Source organism: Salvelinus alpinus, chromosome 29 (genome assembly GCF_045679555.1).
Source record: "Salvelinus alpinus chromosome 29, SLU_Salpinus.1, whole genome shotgun sequence".
Classification (NCBI taxonomy): domain Eukaryota; kingdom Metazoa; phylum Chordata; class Actinopteri; order Salmoniformes; family Salmonidae; genus Salvelinus; species Salvelinus alpinus.
The window spans coordinates 15,411,920-15,431,418 of NC_092114.1; the positions used below are offsets into that span (position 1 = coordinate 15,411,920).

General features: G+C 43.0%; 1 protein-coding gene across 1 annotated transcript; it reads right to left on the reverse strand.

Moving 5' to 3' along the window:
* Positions 1 to 42: 42 nt before the first annotated feature.
* Positions 43 to 13,039, reverse strand: gtf2h4 (general transcription factor IIH, polypeptide 4). Its single transcript, XM_071374829.1, has 14 exons — positions 12,892 to 13,039; positions 12,571 to 12,689; positions 10,724 to 10,828; positions 10,441 to 10,572; positions 9,990 to 10,175; positions 9,394 to 9,502; positions 9,166 to 9,234; positions 8,868 to 8,951; positions 7,536 to 7,692; positions 6,901 to 7,031; positions 5,888 to 5,935; positions 4,750 to 4,828; positions 1,994 to 2,055; positions 43 to 985 (listed from the first exon to the last, which is right to left on the reverse strand). Exons 2-14 carry the CDS (start codon positions 12,684 to 12,686, stop codon positions 875 to 877), a joined length of 1,389 nt encoding a protein of 462 aa, XP_071230930.1. The 5' UTR covers positions 12,687 to 12,689; positions 12,892 to 13,039; the 3' UTR covers positions 43 to 874.
* Between the last annotated feature and the right edge of the window lie 6,460 nt (positions 13,040 to 19,499).

Here is a 19,499-nt window from a genome sequence, read left to right on the forward strand (position 1 = left end):
TGGAGGTGTGAAATGTATAATCCGTGACAAATTTTCAAATGGTTCCATTGGATGTTTGATTTAATCAAATTACACAGTATTTAAAAAAACTAAAAAACATTGAGAACATTAAATGCATTTCATAGTATCAGCCCTGCATGTTAAATCCCCACATTTATATGCATGGCTCTTTCCTCTGCAATGAAATACATCCAACTTATGTTTGAATGCTTGTTAAAAAAAAAAATAAAAATAAGTGTTCTTTCTTAAATTTATTTAACTAGGCAAGTCAGTTAAGAACAAATGCTTATCTACAATGACGGCCTAGGAACAGTGGGTTGACAGCCTTGTTCAGGAGCAGAAAGACACATTTTTACATTGTCAGCTCGGGGATTCGATCTAGCCACCTTTCGGTTACTGGCCCAACACTCTAACCACTAGGCTACCTGCCGCTACATTCCGCCCCGTATTGCATAAGTATTGCAGGCTAAGTCATACATTTCTTTAAATAATTTTATTTGCCCACCAACCCAAAATGAGACAATGGCAATATCACCAACAAAAACAGAGACAAAGCACTTGCTTCCTCCATTTTGTCCTAACCAGCACCAGTCACGGTAGCCTTGGTGCCAGTCTTACCTTGCCAACTCCTTACGGAATTGCCATGTTTGGCTTGACAATGACAACGTAGGTAAGAGCACAAACAGATCTGGCACCAGGCTACAGCCATTGCTCTGCTGTGTCCAATTCAAGATCCAGTACAGTATATACAGAACTCTCCATATACCTTCTTCAGAAGATCATTCAACCGTCACCCCTAAGAAAAAAATAATCATTGTGTAAAAAAAAGAAAAAAGATCCTTATTATTTTTTTTCTCTTCATCCCCCTCTGTTATCAAGTGTGACTCTTCTGTCGTTTCCAGAACCTCTTGACTTCGCCGTGTCCCTGCGGTGAAACCACAATCACCCTGTGAGCCACGTTCTGCCACACCAGACAGCCCAGGCTCTGGAGAATGGAACACAGACAGACAGAGAGAGTAAATACACTATAAATACAACCCATATTTATGCTTAATTTATTTTCCCCTTTTGTACTTTAACCATTTGTACATCGTTACAACACTGTATATATACATAATATGACATTTGTAATGTCTTTATTATTTTGGAACTTCTGTGAGTGTAATGTTTACTGTTCATGTTTATTGTTTATTTCACTTTTGTATATTATCTACTTCACTTGCTTTGGCAATGTTAACATATGTTTCCCATGCCAATAAGGCCCCTTGAATTGAGAGAGGGGGTTTAAGTAATAAGACAGAGATAGTATCCCAAATAGCACCATATTCACTATGTAGGGGATAGGGTGCTATTCGGGATGCACTCAGAGGCAGCAGCCTGTGTCTGTGCTGGAGCAATATAAAGTACCTAGATTGTACCGAGAGAGAATAGATTACATGAAGAGAAGGTCAGACAAGCAGTTGCTACATGTGACATGGCCTGCAGATGTTAGGCTGATAATAGTAATGGAGTTCTACCATTGTTGAACTACAACCCTTTCATAGTTCAAATATTCAGAGGATGTGTAAAAGATTGTAGCAAGGCTAATTTAAGAGTGCACAGTTAACGTCAAATCATGTAATGAGAAAGCGGGATACCTAGTCAGTTGCACATTTGACATTGTAATAATTTAGCAGACGCTCTTATACAGAGCGACGTACAGGAGGAATTAGGGTTAAGCGCCTTGCTCAAGGGCACATAGACAAGATGTTTAACCTAGTCGCCTCAGGGATTCAAACCAGCTCAGTTACTGTCCCAACGCTAGGCTACCTGCTCTGGCATTGATGAGCACAAATCCTGCTCCCCCAAGAAAGCAGCGGTATTGTTGTTGTAATTACACCTCTGATCTCATGCTGCTCCCATGACAATAATGTTCAATGGTGAGTTCATCGACAGAGAGACAGAGACAGAGAGAGAGAGACAGAGAGAGAAAAAATAAAACAAGATATCTGACCTGAGCTCTGTCCCGCAACACCTCGAAGTCAGCCTGGGAGAGGAACTGGTTATACAGCACTCCTGAGATGGACAGATTGATAGAGAGGTAGACGGAGGGAAGTAGACAAGAGAGAATGAAAGATACAGATAGCTTATAGACAAGGTCAAAGGTGCAGCCCACATCAAGACTATCACAGATTACAACACATCTTAGAGCAGGGGTTCCAACACACACACACACACACACACACACACACACACACACACACACACACACACACACACACACACACACACACACACACACACACACACACACACACACACACACAGCCTGTATTGACAGATTGCTATCCTACAGAGGCAGGCCACCTTGTCAGTCATCCTACTGTGGGAAGAAAATGAAACCCCCCAAAAATCAATCAGCTTTGTAAGTCCTCACGGAGTAGCTAGAGGTGCCCCTGGACAACGCAGGAGAACACACAGGACCTGGGCCGTATGTAGAGGTCGACCGATTAGGATTTTTCAACGCCGATACCGATTATTGGAGGACCAAAAAAAGCAGACACAGATTAAATCGGCCGATTTAATATATATATATTTGTAATTATGACAATTACAACATCACTGAATTAACCCTTATTTTAACTTAATATAATACATAAATAAAAACAATTTAGTCTCAAATAATGAAACATGTTCAATTTGGTTTAAATAATGCAAAAACAGTGTTGGAGAAGAAAGTAAAAGTGCAATATGTGCCATGTAAAAAAGCTAACGTTTAAGTTCCTTGCTCAGAACATGAGAACATATGAAAGCTGGTGGTTCCTTTTAACACGAGTCTTCAATATTCCCAGTTAAGAAGTTTTAGGTTGTAGTTATTATCGGACTATTTCTCTCTATACCATTTGTATTTCATATACCTTTGACTATTGGATGTTCTTATAGGCCCTATAGTATTGCCAGCCTAATCTCAGGAGTTAATAGGCTTGAAGTCATAAACAGCGCAATGCTTGAAGCACAAACGCAGGAAAGTGCTGTTTGAATGAATGCTTACGACCCTGCTGCTGCCTACCACCGCTCAGTCTGACAGCTCTATCAAATATCAAATCATAGACTTAATTATAATATAATAAACACACAGAAATACAAGCCTTAGGTCATTAATATGGTCAAATCTGGAAACTATCATTTCGAAAACAAAACATTTATTCTTTCAGTGATATACAGAACCGTTCCGTGTTTTATCTAACGGATGGCATCCCTAAGTCTAAATATTGCTGTTACATTGCACAACCTTCAATGTCATAATTATGTAAAATTCTGGCAAATGAATTAGTCTTTGTTAGGAAGAAATGGTCTTCACACAGTTCGCAACGAGCCAGGCGGCCCAAACTGCTGCATATACCCTGACTCTGCTTGCACAGAACGCAAGAGAACTCAATTTCCGTAGTTAAAAGAAATTCATGTTAGCAGGAAAATATTAACTAAATATGCAGGTTGGTGGAACGACAGTGATTTTTTTCACGAATGTGCTTTTTAAATCATCACCCGTTTGGCAAAGTAGGCTGTGTTTCGATGATAAATTAACATGCACCACATCGATTATATGCAACGCAGGACAAGCTAGATAAACTAGTAATATCATCAACCATGTGTAGTTAACTAGTGACTATGTTAAAATGTATTGTTTTTTATAAGATAAGTTTAATGCTAGCTAGCAACTTACCTTGGCTCCTTGCTGCACTCGCATAACAGGTAGTCAGCCTGCCACGCAGTCTCCTCGTGGAGTGCAATGTAATCCGCGTCCAAAAATGACGATTACCGATTGTTATGAAAACGTCCCTAATTAAATCAGCCTCTAGTAGAAAGTACCTCAGAGTAGGTCAGGATGTTTCTGGATCAAAACGTGATTTAAGTGGTGGCCGTGGCCAATAGCACGGTCGCAAACAACCTTTTAGAGGCCGTCCTTCTGGCATCTTTGACAAGAGCAATGTGAGGCTTTTTCCTTTTTCTTTTTCATGATTGATAGTTCTCAAAGATGATCTTATTTTAAAATATATACAGTGCCTTCAAAAATACATTTGCAAAAAATAATAATAATAATAATGTTTTAACTTTGTCATTATGGGGTATTGTGTATAGATGGGTGAGAAGAAAAATATCAATGGAATCCATTTTGAATTCAGGTTGTAACACAACTAAATGTGGAATAAGTCACAGGGTATGAATATTTTCTGAAGGCTCTGTAGGTTAATTATCTTTTCTACATACTATATCTGATTTTAGTCATGAAGTTTACACTGAAGACGTTTTACCATCCCAAAAATGATTTTCTGAAGAAAAAAGAAAAAATACTATTGTTGTTGTTATTATTATATATATATTTTTTTACTGTTTTGACTTACCCGGCCTGAAAAAACTAATGTTTCTATGCAGAAAAAAAACCCTGGGAGTGCTGATCTAGGATCAGTTTAGCCTTTCAGATCACAATGAATAGTATTAACATGGATAGAGGGGACCTGATCCTAGATCAGCACTCCTACTCTGAACCACTTGATACATACTGGTTTCATTTCAAAGCACTGAAGTCTTACGGCCTGTTTGGGTCTTACCAGAGATCAGAGACACTGGGTGAGAGAGCGTGATCTCACCAACCATTAGGTGGGACGGACATAATTCATCACAATGACAAAAGAGAAACCTGCTCATGAAAACTTGTATTGAACACACACACACACACACACACACACACACACACACACACGGCCTCACCCTCAGAGAACTGTAGTCGATCTCTCTCCAGCTCCCATAGTCTGATCTGGTCTGTGATGGTGGGGGGCAGCACTGGGTTCTGAGAGACACAGACAGAGTTGGTAGGAGTAGGCTTTGTCCCAAATGGCTATTCACTATGTAGTGTACTACTTTAGACCAGGGCCCATAGGGAATAGGGACCATTGGGGATAGGGCTCTGGTCAAAAGTAGTGCACTATATAGGAAATAGCGTTCTATTTGGACCAAAACCTTAGTCTAGCATGGTAATGTCAGGATGACATACGAGTAATGAACCTCCAGCATGGGAGTAGGGTCAAACAGGTCAGTCAGATATTACTGTGATCAACAGAACACAGAGAGGAGGAAGAGACAAGAGAACGAGGGGGCGAAAGAAAGACAGCATGAGACCCAGAGGGACAGAGAGCGAGGGACAGAGAGCGAGGGACAGAGAGCGAGCGAGCGTCGGACAGAGAGCGACGGACAGAGAGCGACGGACAGAGAGCGAGCGAGAGACGGACAGACAGAGAGCGAGCGAGAGACGGACAGACAGAGAGCGAGCGAGAGACGGACAGACAGAGAGCGAGCGAGAGACGGACAGACAGAGAGCGAGCGAGAGACGGACAGACAGAGAGCGAGAGACGGACAGACAGAGAGCGAGCGAGAGACGGACAGACAGAGAGCGAGAGACGGACAGACAGAGAGCGAGAGACGGACAGACAGAGAGCGAGAGACGGACAGACAGAGAGCGAGAGACAGACAGACAGAGAGCGAGAGACAGACAGAGAGCGAGAGACAGACAGACAGAGAGCGAGCGACGTACAGAGAGCGACGGACAGACAGAGAGCGAGCGACGGACAGAGAGCGACGGACAGACAGAGAGCGAGCGAGAGACGGACAGACAGAGAGCGAGCGAGAGACGGACAGACAGAGAGCGAGCGAGAGACGGACAGACAGAGAGCGAGCGAGAGACGGACAGACAGAGAGCGAGCGAGAGACGGACAGACAGAGAGCGAGCGAGAGACGGACAGACAGAGAGCGACGGACAGACAGAGCGAGCGAGCGACGGACAGACAGACAGAGAGCGAGAGACGGACAGAGAGTGAGACAGATGAGAGAGCAGATTGATATTTGGAGATACCTGTTTGAGCATGACAGGATGTGCTCTGGTCCTTAGAAAGTGGAGAATCTGAAAAGCACAAAACCTTGACCGTAAACACTTCCCCACACAACATCAGAAGCACCATTCCACCATGTCATGTGCAGTATAACAATTAACTAAAACACACACAGAATGAAAGAGACAAAAACATACACACTTTCCCAAACAGCTCAACCATGTATAACAGTGAATACCAGAACTCCAATACAGTAATCCCTCGTTTATCGCGGGGGTTACGTTCCGAAAATGACCCGCGATAAGTGAAATCCGCGAAATAGAAAACTTTTTTTTTTTTTTACAATTAGCAACTATTACATGTATACAAATACAGTGACTCACGTGTAGGCCGTTTCGTCGACATTATGGGTTTAGGAGATGTTCGAAATTACAAGATAATTTGGCCAACTTAATGTAAATTTGCCAAGCTGTTTTATGTACGTACACATAACTGCACGAGACGACAAAATGATAGCACAATTCGTAGCATGTTTTGATACAAGAAGCGGGAGTGAGTTTTTAGCGAATCAGAATGCAGAGCACAATGCACCAAAAAAAAAAAAAAAATGCATTATGAAAATCCGCGAAATAGCGAATCCGCGATAAGTGAACCGCGAAGTGGCGAGGGATCACTGTACACTGAACAGAGAAATCCATTAACACAAAACCTGACGAACTCCAAGCTGCCATTATGTTGTTCAGTAGTGTAAAGTAACCTGCTATCTGCTGTGAGGAGTGTCTGTCTGCTGTGAGGAGTGTCTGTCTGCTGTGAGGAGTGTCTGTCTGCTGTGAGGAGTGTCTGTCTGCTGTGAGGAGTGTCTGTCTGCTGTGAGGAGTGTCTGTCTGCTGTGAGGAGTGTCTATCTGCTGTGAGGAGTGTCTATCTGCTGTGAGGAGTGTCTATCTGCTGTGAGGAGTGTCTATCTGCTGTGAGGAGTGTCTATCTGCTGTGAGGAGTGTGTGTCTGCTGTGAGGAGTGTGTGTGTGTGTGTTTACCTGTTGTGCGGTGATGCCGTTAGCGATGGCTTGCTGTACTGACTCCCTGGTAACATGGGCTACCACCACGTTAGGGAAGCGATAGAGACACTCACTAAACAGAGCCACCAAAGCGATCTGCAGCTCAGAGTCTGAGGAGGAGAAGACTGATGAATAACACAAATTCACTACCGCCTGGATATGAGAATGAGCCAAATCAGAAAACACTTCAACTAAACGAACAGTACGTAGCAGTTATCTAACAGATAGGAGATAAATCATTTCATTAATTAGTCAACATTATGCTTCCGTTATGAATATATTAATAACATGAATTACTGTATCTATGTATAAATACCTGTTTCAAACAAGTGTCAACAATTTTTTTTAAATGACAGAAAATAAATAAGTTAACAGACTATTCAATACCACCTGGAAATGAGTAATAAATGAAATACTACAATCTCAAACAATGAGAGGGATTTACACACAGGAATGAATCCTAAATGGAGATCAACACAGATAACTCAGAGTTGAGGTGTAAATCTTGAATTGTTCAATGGGAGATTTGAATGAAAACTTGAGTTCCTCTGGTTTCGGTGGTTCCACGCTGTCAGACAATACACTGCAGAGTTACACCTTCCATCGGTACATACTAGTATAAGCATAGAGCCGATAGTTGGTTTCCACTACGATGAAACCTGAATCTCCGGTCCCTGGGGCAGCGCCCATAGCGGTGGAGGAAGAGTTGGCGGAGACGCCAGCAGACAGGGTGATGGCCAGCCTGGTGGGGTAATACCTTCTAGACTTCCTCTGATGAGACCAGAGAGAGAGAGAGGGTAGGGGTACAAGACCAGGGGTGATAAGGACAGTGAGAGGAGATAACAAAATGTTATTAGTGTCTGTCTATTCTGTGCTGTCAATTCTGTGCTGTCAATTCTGTGCTGTCCTGATCTTGCTCTTCCACCATATTCTTTGTTTGTTTATTTGACAGCACGTACAAAAAAACTAAAATAAATAAATTCTACAAGCTTTAACAAGGGCAAGGTATTGTGATTCATTTGAAAACAGCATTACAGCGCTCACGAGTGGCGCAGCGGTCTAAGGCACTGCATCTCAGTGCTAGAGGCGTCACTACAGACACCCTGGTTCGATTCCAGGCTGTACCACAACCGGCCGTGATTGGGAGTCCCATAGGGCGGCGCACAATTGGCCCAGCGCCGTCCGGGTTTGGCCGGTGTAGGCCGTCATTGTAAAATAAGAATTTGTTCTTAACTGACTTGCCTAGTTAAATAAAGGTTAAATTAATACAAATAAAATATGCAGAGGTTTTATTGTCCTCTCAGGAATTCTGTCTTATTTACATCGGTCCCCCACACAAGCCTTTAAATGCTGTGACACTCTGTGGAGATTGGGCCTGGTAGTGTTTAGGTTACTGTAAACTTGGTATCGTTTGATTGGTCAATGGTGGTTGGTTTTGGGTTAAAAGGTTACTCCTTTAGATGTTATGAAATGGAATTAAATGCCTTTGTTCTCTCTCTCTTCCTGGTTCCAGTCCATGGAGGAAGGTTGTATGATCGCTTCTAGGCCCAGTAAGCCTCTCTTCGTTCCTGCTTTGTCCTGTAAGTTAACTTTAGGATCTTTGTGGTTGGAATAATGTCTTGTAATGATTGTTAATGCTTTGTATGACTTCAGCTTTATGCCTTGGTATGTGAATCCATTCCTTTTACAAAGTAATTAAATATCCGTCTTTGATATAGACCATTCTCAGACCAATTCTTGCTAGTCAACGTCAACTCATTGCCTAATGCTTGCTTGTATATTTAAATTATGTTTATGGAATCAGATAAACATTTTAATAAGCTAATTGCTTAGTCTTATTACAAATCACATGTGAGGTATTTATTTATATTATATATACACACGCCAAATATTACTGTGAACTACAATTGTAGCTACTTTGCTAATTCTCCTCCACCATATCTCACCTTTCTCTGGAAGACGAGGCCAAATTCTCTCAGGTGCTGTAGGAAGGTGAGCAGAGATTCACTCATCCCCTCCACTGAGTAGTCCTGGGGCACAGGACAGGGGTGACAACATCAGTCGATAAGAGACTATAAACAGAATATTCCACGATCTAATAATTCAAAATTACTATGAAATATTTTGACATGACCGACACGACATCACACTATGTTGAAATCAATCCGTGGTTAGAGTTGGGTGTTCTGCATGGAATGCAGGTAAGCCGCCAGGCAGCTGAAATATCAGTACTACAAGACTCACCCTGCCTAGTGTCGAGAAACTGAGCTGGAACAAGAAGGACAGAATCTCCACCAGGTCCATTCCACGAGTCTGAAAGATGAGAAGGACAAGAGCACATAATACTGGGAGAGAAGTCTGTCTGTGTGCCTCTGTGTGCCTCTGTGTGCCTCTGTGTGCCTCTGTGTGCCTCTGTGTGCCTCTGTGTGCCTCTGTGTGCCTCTGTGTGCCTCTGTGTGCCTGACGACCTACCTGTGCCGTGTTGAGGTACTGTAGGGTGAAGTACCAGAGCTGAGAGGCTGTGTCCAGGAGAAGGAACTGGAAACCAGCTGAGGTGATACAGGGAGCATCTCCAGCCTCACTGGAGGAGGGGAAGAGGTGTAGGATACATGAGAGAAAGAGGACAGAAAAGAGAGGAACAGAGGGATTTAGAGAGGAACAGAGGGATTTAGAGAGGAACAGAGGGATTTAGAGAGGAACAGAGGGATTTAGAGAGGAACAGAGGGATTTAGAGAGGAACAGAGGGATTTAGAGAGGAACAGAGGGATTTAGAGAGGAACATAGGGATTTAGAGAGGAACAGAGGGATTTAGAGAGGAACAGAGGGATTTAGAGAGGAACAGAGGGATTTAGAGAGGAACATAGAAATTAGAAATAATATTGTGGTGGGGTGGAAAAAATACAAATACATGGAAAACAAAACAGTTGAAAGTGAAAATCCCAAACACATTAACAGAAGAAAAAAAAATGCAGGTAAAATAGTGATCAAAAATACAAAATGACAAGAAATAAAGAGTGTATGTGTTTAACATTAAGTTCCTAGTGGTCCCTCAGTGGGGTGGTACCTACGTTCTCATGAGGCCAGCCTGAATGAGGAGCTGGGACAGGTCCTGGCTGACTGCAGCACTGGGACAGCCCACCATGAAGTGGAGAACCACCTCCCAGCGCTCCAAGGCATACTTATCCAGACTCTCCACGTCACGGGCATGTCTGTCAGGACCAAGACTGTCACCCTGGTCTGCCCACGACTTACCCCTGAGAGGAGGAGGTAGAGGACGTAGTGGAGGAGGAGGAAGAGGAGGAGAGAGGAAGAGGACGTAGAGGAGGAGGTGGTGGAAGATGAGGACGCGGTAGTGGAAGAGTAGGTAGTGGAGGAGGATAAAAGAGGAAGGGGTGGAGCCTTATGAAAGACATGTTCACTAAGTAAAGTTTTAACTTTGGTAGTTCTACTGCTAGCATATTAAACCCCAATATGTCTTAATAGATACTAAGTACCTTACAAATGAAAGAGTTGACTTACCCTCCTAATAATGCTATTCTCAGGTTGTCTTTGAATACGGGGTTCAGAATGTTTCCCTGCAGGCCTCCCTGTAGCTGCTGGCTGTGCCATAGTCTGAGACCAGACAGCACAGACACACACTGATCATGATCCCTGAAGGAAGAGAAGAAAAATCAGGCAATTTTACAACACAAACTACAGCAACTGAAGGTTAACTGACAGTCATTTAACAACCGGACAGTTTATTGAATTTACAATAGAGCATTGGACTTGTACTATGTATGATTCAGACTCATAGACTTACTTTTCACTGTCTTTTTTCACCCAAAGAGCCACCGCAGCCTGAGGAAGGGGTTGGTCTAGAAACAGCATTCGCATTACATAATTCTTGGCCAATGGGGGGAGCTCCCTGTCAAGCAATGAAACAAGCAGATAATCTGACTCCCTCATTTACCTTGCATGTGAGTCCGGTACAACCCAAAATACCTATCGTCGTGTATGTAAACTCAGCAAAGAAGAAACGTCCTTGCACTGTCAACTGCGTTTATTTTCAGAAAACTTAACATGTGGAAATATTTGTATGAACATAACAAGATTCAACATAAACTGAACAAGTTCCACAGATATGTGACTAACAGAAATGTCATGATGTGTCCCTGAACAAAGAGGGGGTCAAAATCAAAAGTAACAGTCAGTATCTGGTGTGGCCACCAGCTGCATTAAGTACTGCAGTGCATCTCCTCCTCATGGACTGCACCAGATTTGCCCGTTCTTGCTGTGAGATGTTACCCTACTCTACATTTCTGGGAGGAATGGCCCCAGCCCTCACCCTCCGATCCAACAGGTCCCAGACGTGCTCAATGGGATTGAGATCCGGGCTCTTCGCTGGCCATGGCAGAACACTGACATTCCTGTCTTGCAGGAAATCACGCACAGAACGAGCAGTATGGCTGGTGGCATTGTCATGCTGGAGGGTCATGTCAGGATGAGCCTGCAGGAAGGGTACCATATGAGGGAGGAGGATGTCTTCCCTGTAATGCAAGCGTTGAGATTTCCTGCAATGACAACAAGCTCAGTCCGATGATGCTGTGACACACCGCCCCAGACCATGACGGACCCTAAACCTCCAAATCGATCCCGCTCCAGAGTACAGGCCTCGGTGTAACGCTCATTCCTTCGACGATAAACGCGAATCCGACCATCATCACTGGTGAGACAAAACTGTGACTCATCAGTGAAGAGCACGTTTTGCCAGTCCTGTCTGGTCCAGCGACGGTGGGTTTGTGCCCATAGGCAACGTTGTTGCCGGTGATGTCTGGTGAGGACCTACCTGCCTTACAACAGGCCTACAAGCCCTCAGTCCAGCCTCTTTCAGCCTATTGCGGACAGTCTGAGCACTGATGGAGGGATTGCGCATTCCTGGTTTAACTCGGGCAGTTGTTGCCAACCAGTACCTGTTCCGCAGGTGTGATGTTCGGATGTACCGATCCTGTGCAGGTGTTGTTACACGTGGTCTGCCACTGCGAGGACGATCAGCTGTCCGTCCTGTCTCTCTGTAGCGCTGTCTTAGGCGTCTCTCAGTACGGACATAGCAATTTATTGCCCTGGCCACATCTGCAGTCCTCATGCCTCCTTGCAGCATAGCATGCCTAAGGCATGTTCACACAGATGAGCAGGGACTCTAGGCATCTTTCTTTTTGTGTTTTTCAGAGTCAGTAGAAAGCCCTCTTAAGTTTTCATAACTGTGATTTTAATTGCCTACCGTCTGTAAAGCTGTTAGTGTCTTAAAGACAGTTCCACAGGTGCATGTTCATTCATTGTTTATGGTTCATTGAACAAGCATGGGAAACAGTGTTTAACCCCTTTACAATGAAGATCTGTATAGTTATTTGGATTTTTACTAAGTATCTTTGAAAGACAGGTTCCTGAAAAAGGGACGTACATTTTTTTGCTGAGTTTATATGTTAAATGGTGCTAAAAAAAAGTGTAGATAACCTGTATTCTGTTCCATATATGTTATTAAATAATAACACACGGTAATATGTACATTACAGATCAATTATGTACTAAATCATAGCAAATAGCAGGACTTGTACATGTCATATTTTACAGTTACTTTAATAGTATTGTTTAAATGGACTGATCCTGTACCTGTAGACAGCCAGACATGTGGCCGGATGATTGTACAAGCGGTCTAAGATCTCAGGGCTCAACTCTTTCAGATACTCATGGAGGTTCTTGCATTGTAACTGAACGCGCAGCTTCATCTTCTATAGACGACAAAAACACATTTAAAAAAAGATGCAAATGACAACTATAGTAAGAATGAAATGTGTTTCTTCTATGGCTAACATAATGACACAAGTCTGAAGAATACAAGCTTAGCTAGCAAGCTAACGAGGATGGAATGGAGCGTTTAAAAGTGAGATAGAAAGTGTAATCAACCATGTACATCGACAGTATATTGTTTACCTTATCGTTGGGTATCGGAAAGGTCCAAAATAATTCCTATGAACTAATACATTCAGAAATGTTCAGCATCTTTTTTTTCTCAGCAAGTGAATAGAAGCCATGTTGGATGATCACGTGATTCAGACATCCAGAAGGAGGAGCGTTCTGATTGGCGCAACTACTTTTGCTGCGATCAACGCCACAGTGAAATGTAAATGTAGTATTTTATTTTTGATAAATAAAGATGACAATAATTGCTCATTTATACATTTTATAAACATGAAGTAGGTTGTTTAGATAAATTAACTGTCATTACCTGACAGCGTTGGCAAAATGTAGAAGGGAAAGGATAAAAGCAACACGAAACATGTTCTAAAGACATGTTTTAAATACAAAAAATCACACTTGAAAAATCAGTATTCGAACCTCATTCAAAATTCTGCGGCTGCAATCCAACTGACGTGGCAAAGGCATTAAAATGCCTAGCACCCCAGAGCGACTAGCCTAAGCCTCATTACAAGTGATGAAGGGCAATGAGCAGCATAACAATTGTGTTTTCGCCAATAAGATCTCAAATTTGCATTACATTGATCAAACACATTCTTGTTTACAGACAAAAGAGAGGAGAAGAATATTGATGGAGGTCCAAGGGGAACGGGGAAGCATCTCAATCTCTTCTCAGGAGTCCTCTTTCTCTTTATCTGTGTGCACAAATTAAATCATAAAAAGTAACATATCCACTCGCTCACGAGTAAACATTTAGAATATGTACAGTTTATTGGGTAAGTGCCAGTCACATTGTGGTGCAGAAAAACATCAAATGGAATAGTTTGATGAATCTGGTGGTGAGAACGGCTCAGAATAGTCTTGGTGAATTGGTGTGTGAGTGAGATGTCAGACTGCAGAAGACAGTCTGTCCTTCATCTGCAGATCTCATTTGTCTGGTGTGATAAACCATCCCTTCTTTTTTTGCAGCGAGAGCAGCGCCTTTCAATCTAAAATGCAAGAGTTTGAGGAGGTTAGAGAGAAGACATTGATACAGTGGTATTCAAATCTGAGCATGGAGGTCCAGAATACTGCTGGTTTTCTGTTCTACCTGATTATTAAAAATATGTCCCCGATTAGAGGGGATGAATGAAAATCAGAAGTGGAACTGTCTTCGAGGTCCAGCTTTGAGTACCTCTGCAGTAGTGTACTATTACACTAACATTTCTCATTTGGTAGTTTATTGATATCTTTAGGAACTTTATAGGTGAATTCTTTCCACAGCTCCCATGAGTTCTGAGTCCTCCACAGCAACAGGGGACAGTTCTAGAGGGTTAAAGACAACTAAAGACTTGACCTCTTGACCTGACAAAAACACACACACAAAAAAAACGGTTATATCAAGGGTCCCATACTTATGATGAGAACCTGTGGCGGTCCTCATGAGAGCCAGCTTCATCATAGTGCTTGATGGTTTTTGAGACTGCACTTGAAGAAAGTTCTTGAAATTATCTGGATTAACTGACCTTCATGTCTTAAAGTGATGATGGAATGTCGTTTCTCTTGCCATAATATGGACTTGGTCTTTTATCAAATAGGGCTATCTTCTGTATACCAACCCTACCTTGTCACAGCACAACTGATTGGCTCAAACGTATTAAGAAGGAAGGAAATTCCACAAATGAACTTTTAACAAGGCACACCTGTTAATTGAAATGCATTCCAGGTGACTACCTCATGAAGCTGGTTGAGAGAATGGCAAGAGTGTGTAAAGCTGTCATCAAGGCAAAGGGTGGCTACTTTGAAGAATCTCAAATACAAAATATATTTTGATTTGTTTAAAACTTTTTTGGTTACTACATGATTCCATATGTGTTATTTCATAGTTCTGATGTCTTCACTATTATTCTACAATGTAGAAAATAGTAAAAAAATAAAGAAAAACCCTTGAATGAGTAGGTGTGTCCAAACTTTTGACTAGTGCTGTATAGGAATGGACAAAGCCATCGATCACGATACCATTCATTCATATGTACAGACTCAATAGCGCATTGAAGCCAAATTAAATCAATTAAGATGGCGTCTCATAGAGACAAAAAAAAACGCAGGTTTGAGCTACTCCAGGAAGTGACATTGCAGGCTAGTTCAGTGCTGCTCCCTCTCAATGAATAACTCCAGTTGAAGGCTGACTGGAGTACTGCATGCTGCCATTAGCGAAACAATTATCCTTATTACTTTAAAGTGTTGAAGTGTTCAACAATTATTACTTCTTCTGTGTGCGATTTTAAAATAAATCGGTAAAATGACATACATCTGGTGCATTTTAATTATTTTTTTGGTACCAGGATAGTCTTTGAAACATTTAGGGATTTACATGAAGATTGACATTTTTTGGATTGACTGTAGTTGGATGACCTTGTTATGCTAACAACACTTGCAGTACTACGGTGGCTTCAATGAGAGGAGGCAGTTGTTTTCCCCTGGTTTGTGCTCTTGCCAACTCCATGGACCACCATAGAGGATATTTGTATCTGTGTAATTATAGGGCCTGTGACAGCATAGGCAGCGCCATTGAGGCAATCGGAATTTTGAAATAGTCAATTTTCTTCTTTACAATTGGCTGATCCCTACTGATGACCTGATTGGACATGACTCCAACAGGGTCACCAGGAGGGATCCACCAATGAAGTTGGAAGTCCAACCCAGTTGACTACATAAAAAATCTACTGCAGAGATAGCCTGCAGAGTTCTGTCTTACTATCCAGGTCTGTACCCAAACAATTCAAGCTTCTACTTTTAAAAATACACCTTTCCATAACAAGTCTCTCACCGTTGCCGCTTGCTATAGACCACCCTCTGCCCCCAGCGGTGCCCTGGACACCATATGTGAATAAATTGCCCCCCATCTTTCTTCAGAGCTCGTGCTGCTAGGTGACCTAAACTGGGACATGCTTAACACCCCAGCCATCCTACAATCTAAGATTGATGCCCTCAATCTCACACAAATTATCAATGAACCTACCAGGTAGAACCCCAAATCCATAAACACGGGCACCCTCATAGATATAATCCTAACCAACTTGCCCTCCAAATACACCTCTGCTGTTTTCAACCAAGATCTCAGCGATCACAACCTCATTTCCTGCATCCGTAATGGGTCTACGGTCAAACGACCACCTCTCATCACTGTCAAACGCTTCCTAAAACACTTCAGCGAGCAGGCCTTTCTAATCAACCTGGCCTGGGTATCCTGGTAAGGATATTGACCACATCCCGTCAGTAGAGGATGCCTGGTTATTCTTTGAAAGTGCCTTCCTCACCATCTTAAATAAGCATGCCCCATTCAAAAAATGTAGAACTAGGAATATATATAGTCCTTGGTTCACTCCAGACCTGTCTGCCCATGACCAGCACAAAAACATCCTGTGGCATTCTGCATTAGCATCGAATAGCCCCCGTGATATGCAACTTTTCAGAGAAGTTAGGAACAAATATACACAGGCAGTTTGGAAAGCTAAGGTTAGCTTTTTCAAACAGAAATTTGCATCCTGTAGTACTTACTCAAAAAAGTTCTGGGGCACTGTAAAGTCCATGGAGAATAAGAGCACCTCCTCCCAGCTGCCCACTGCTCTGAGGCTAGGAAACACTGTCACCACCGATAAATCCACTATAATTGAGAATTTCAATAAGCATATCTCTACGGCTGGCCATGCTTTCCACCTGGCTACCCCTACCCCGGTCAACTGCCCGGCACCCTCCACAGCAACCCGCCAAAGCCCCCACCATTTCTCCTTCACCCAAATCCAGATAGCTGATGTTCTGAAAGAGCTGCAAAATCTGGACCCCTACAAATCAGCCTGGCTAGACAATCTGGACCCTCTCTTTCTAAAATTATCTGCCGAAATTGTTGCAACTCCTATTACTAGCCTGTTCAACCTCTCTTTCATATCGTTTGAGATTCCCAAAGATTGGAAAGCTGCCGCGGTCATCCCCCTCTTCAAAGGGGGTGACACTCTAGACCCAAACTGCTACAGACCTATATTTATCCTACCCTCTCTTTCTAAGGTCTTCGAAAGCCAAGTTAACAAACAGATTACCAACCATTTCGAATCTCACCGTACCTCCTCCGCTATGCATCTGGTTTCAGAGCTGGTCATGGGTGCACCTCAGCCACGCTCAAGGTCCTAAACGACATTATAACCGCCATCAATAAGAGACATTACTGTGCAGCTGTATTCATCGACCTGGCCAAGGCTTGCGACTCTGTCAATCACCACATTCTTATTGGCAGACTCGACAGCCTTTGTTTCTCAAATGATTGGCTCGCCTGGTTTACCAACTACTTCTCTGATAGAGTTCAGTGTGTCAAATCGGAGGGCCTGTTGTCCGGACCTCTGGCAGTCTCTATGGGGGCGCCACAGGGTTCAATCCTCGGGCCGACTCTCTTCTCTGTATACATCAATGATGTTGCTCTTGCTGCTGGTGATTCTCTGATACACCTCTACGCAGATGACACCATTCTGTATACTTCTGGTCCCTCTGTGTTAACTAACCTCCAGACGAGCTTCAATGCCATACAACTCTCCTTCCGTGGCCTCCAACTGCTCTTAAATGCAAGTAAAACTAAATGCATGCCATTCAACCGATCACTGCCCGCACCTGCTCGCCCGTCCAGCATCACGGCTCTGACTTAGATTACGTAGACAACTACAAATACCTAGGTGTCTGGTTAGACTGTAAACTCTCCTTCCAGACTCACATTAAGCATCTCCAATCCAAAATTAAATCTAGAATCGGCTTCCTATATCGCAACAAAGCATCCTTCACTCATGCTGCCAAACATACCCTCGTAAAACTTACCATCCTACCGATCCTTGACTTCGGTGATGTCATCTATAAAATAGCCTCCAACACTCTGGATGCCTCCAACACAAACTGGATGCAGTCTATCACAGTGCCATCCGTTTTGTCACCAAAGCCCCATATACTAACCACCACTGCGACCTGTACGTTCTCGTTGGCTGGCCCTCGCTTCATACTCGTCGCCAAACCCACTGGCTCCAGGTCATGTACAAGTCTTTGCTAGGTAAAGCCCCGCCTTATCTCAGCTCACTGGTCACCATAGCAGCACCCACCCGTAGCATGCGCTCCAGCAGGTATATCTCACTGGTCACCCCCAAAGCCAATTCCTCCTTTGGCTGTCTTCCCTTCCAGTTCTCTGCTGCCAATGACTGGAACGAACTGCAAAAATCACTGAAGCTGGAGACTCATATCTCCCTCACTAGCTTTAAGTACCAGCTGCCAGAGCAGCTCACAGATCACTGCACCTGTACATAGCCCATCTGTAAATAGCCCATCCAACTACCTCATCCGCATACTGTATTCATTTATTTATCTTGCTCCTTTGCACCCCAGTATCTCTACTTGCACATTCATCTTCTACACATCTATCACTCCAGTGTTTAATTGCTATAATGTAATTACTTCGCCACCATGGCCTATTTATTGCCTTACCTCCCTTATCTTACCTAATTCGCACACACTGTATATAGACTTTTTCTACTGTATTATTGACTGTATGTTTGTTTATTCCATGTGTAACTCTGTGTTGTTGTATGTGTCGAACTGCTTTGCTTTAACTTGGCCAGGTCGCAGTTGTAAATTAGAACTTGTCTCAACTGGCCTACCTGGTTAAATAAAGGTGAAATAAATAAAAAATCCACAAGTTCATCTGACTCTGGGGAAGTAGATCATCCCAAAGTATCCCTTTTTAAGGTGTTTTTGATTTAAATCACTTAGTTGATAATTAGGTAATAATTACTGTACCATATAATTTATACATTAGACCTCTGTTTTAGTAATTTCTAATAACTATTTTTCTTTAAGTTCAGTATGAGTGCATCTCCCACGGACGATCCTGGGTATGGATGTGCTGTGCCATGTTGTTCTGGACACCCTACAGCAGCTGGAGCCTGTCATTGGACTGGTAATGTCTCTCTCCCTCCCTCTCTGTCTCTCCCCTTGTCTCTCTCTCTCTCTCCCCCTCCCTCTCTGCCCCCCTCTCTCTCTCCCCCTCCCTCTCTGCCCCTCTCTCTCTCCCCCCCTCCCTCTCTGCCTCTATCTCTCTCCCCCTCCCTCTCTGTCTCTCTGCCTCTCCCCCTCCCTCTCTGTCTCTCTGCCTCTCCCCCTCCCTCTCTGTCTCTCTCCCTCTCTCTCCCCCCTCCCTCTCTGCCTCTCTCTCTCCCCCTGCCCCCTCTATATCTCTCTCTCTCTCTATCATATATCTCTCTCTCTCTCTATCATATATCTCTCTCTCTCTCTATCATATATCTCTCTCTCTCTCTATCATATATCTCTCTCTCTCTCTATCATATATCTCTCTCTCTCGCTATCATATATCTCTCTCTCTCTCTATCATATATCTCTCTCTCTCTCTATCATATATCTCTCTCTCTCTCTATCATATATCTCTCTCTCTCTCTCTCTATTCCCCTCCATATCTCTCTCTCTCTATCTATTCCCCTCCATCTCTCTCTCTCTCTCTCTCTCTCTCTCTCAAATTCAAATTCAAATTCAAGCTGCTTTATTGGCATGAAAAACATTGTGTCAATATTGCCAAAGCAACAATGTATACAATATACATT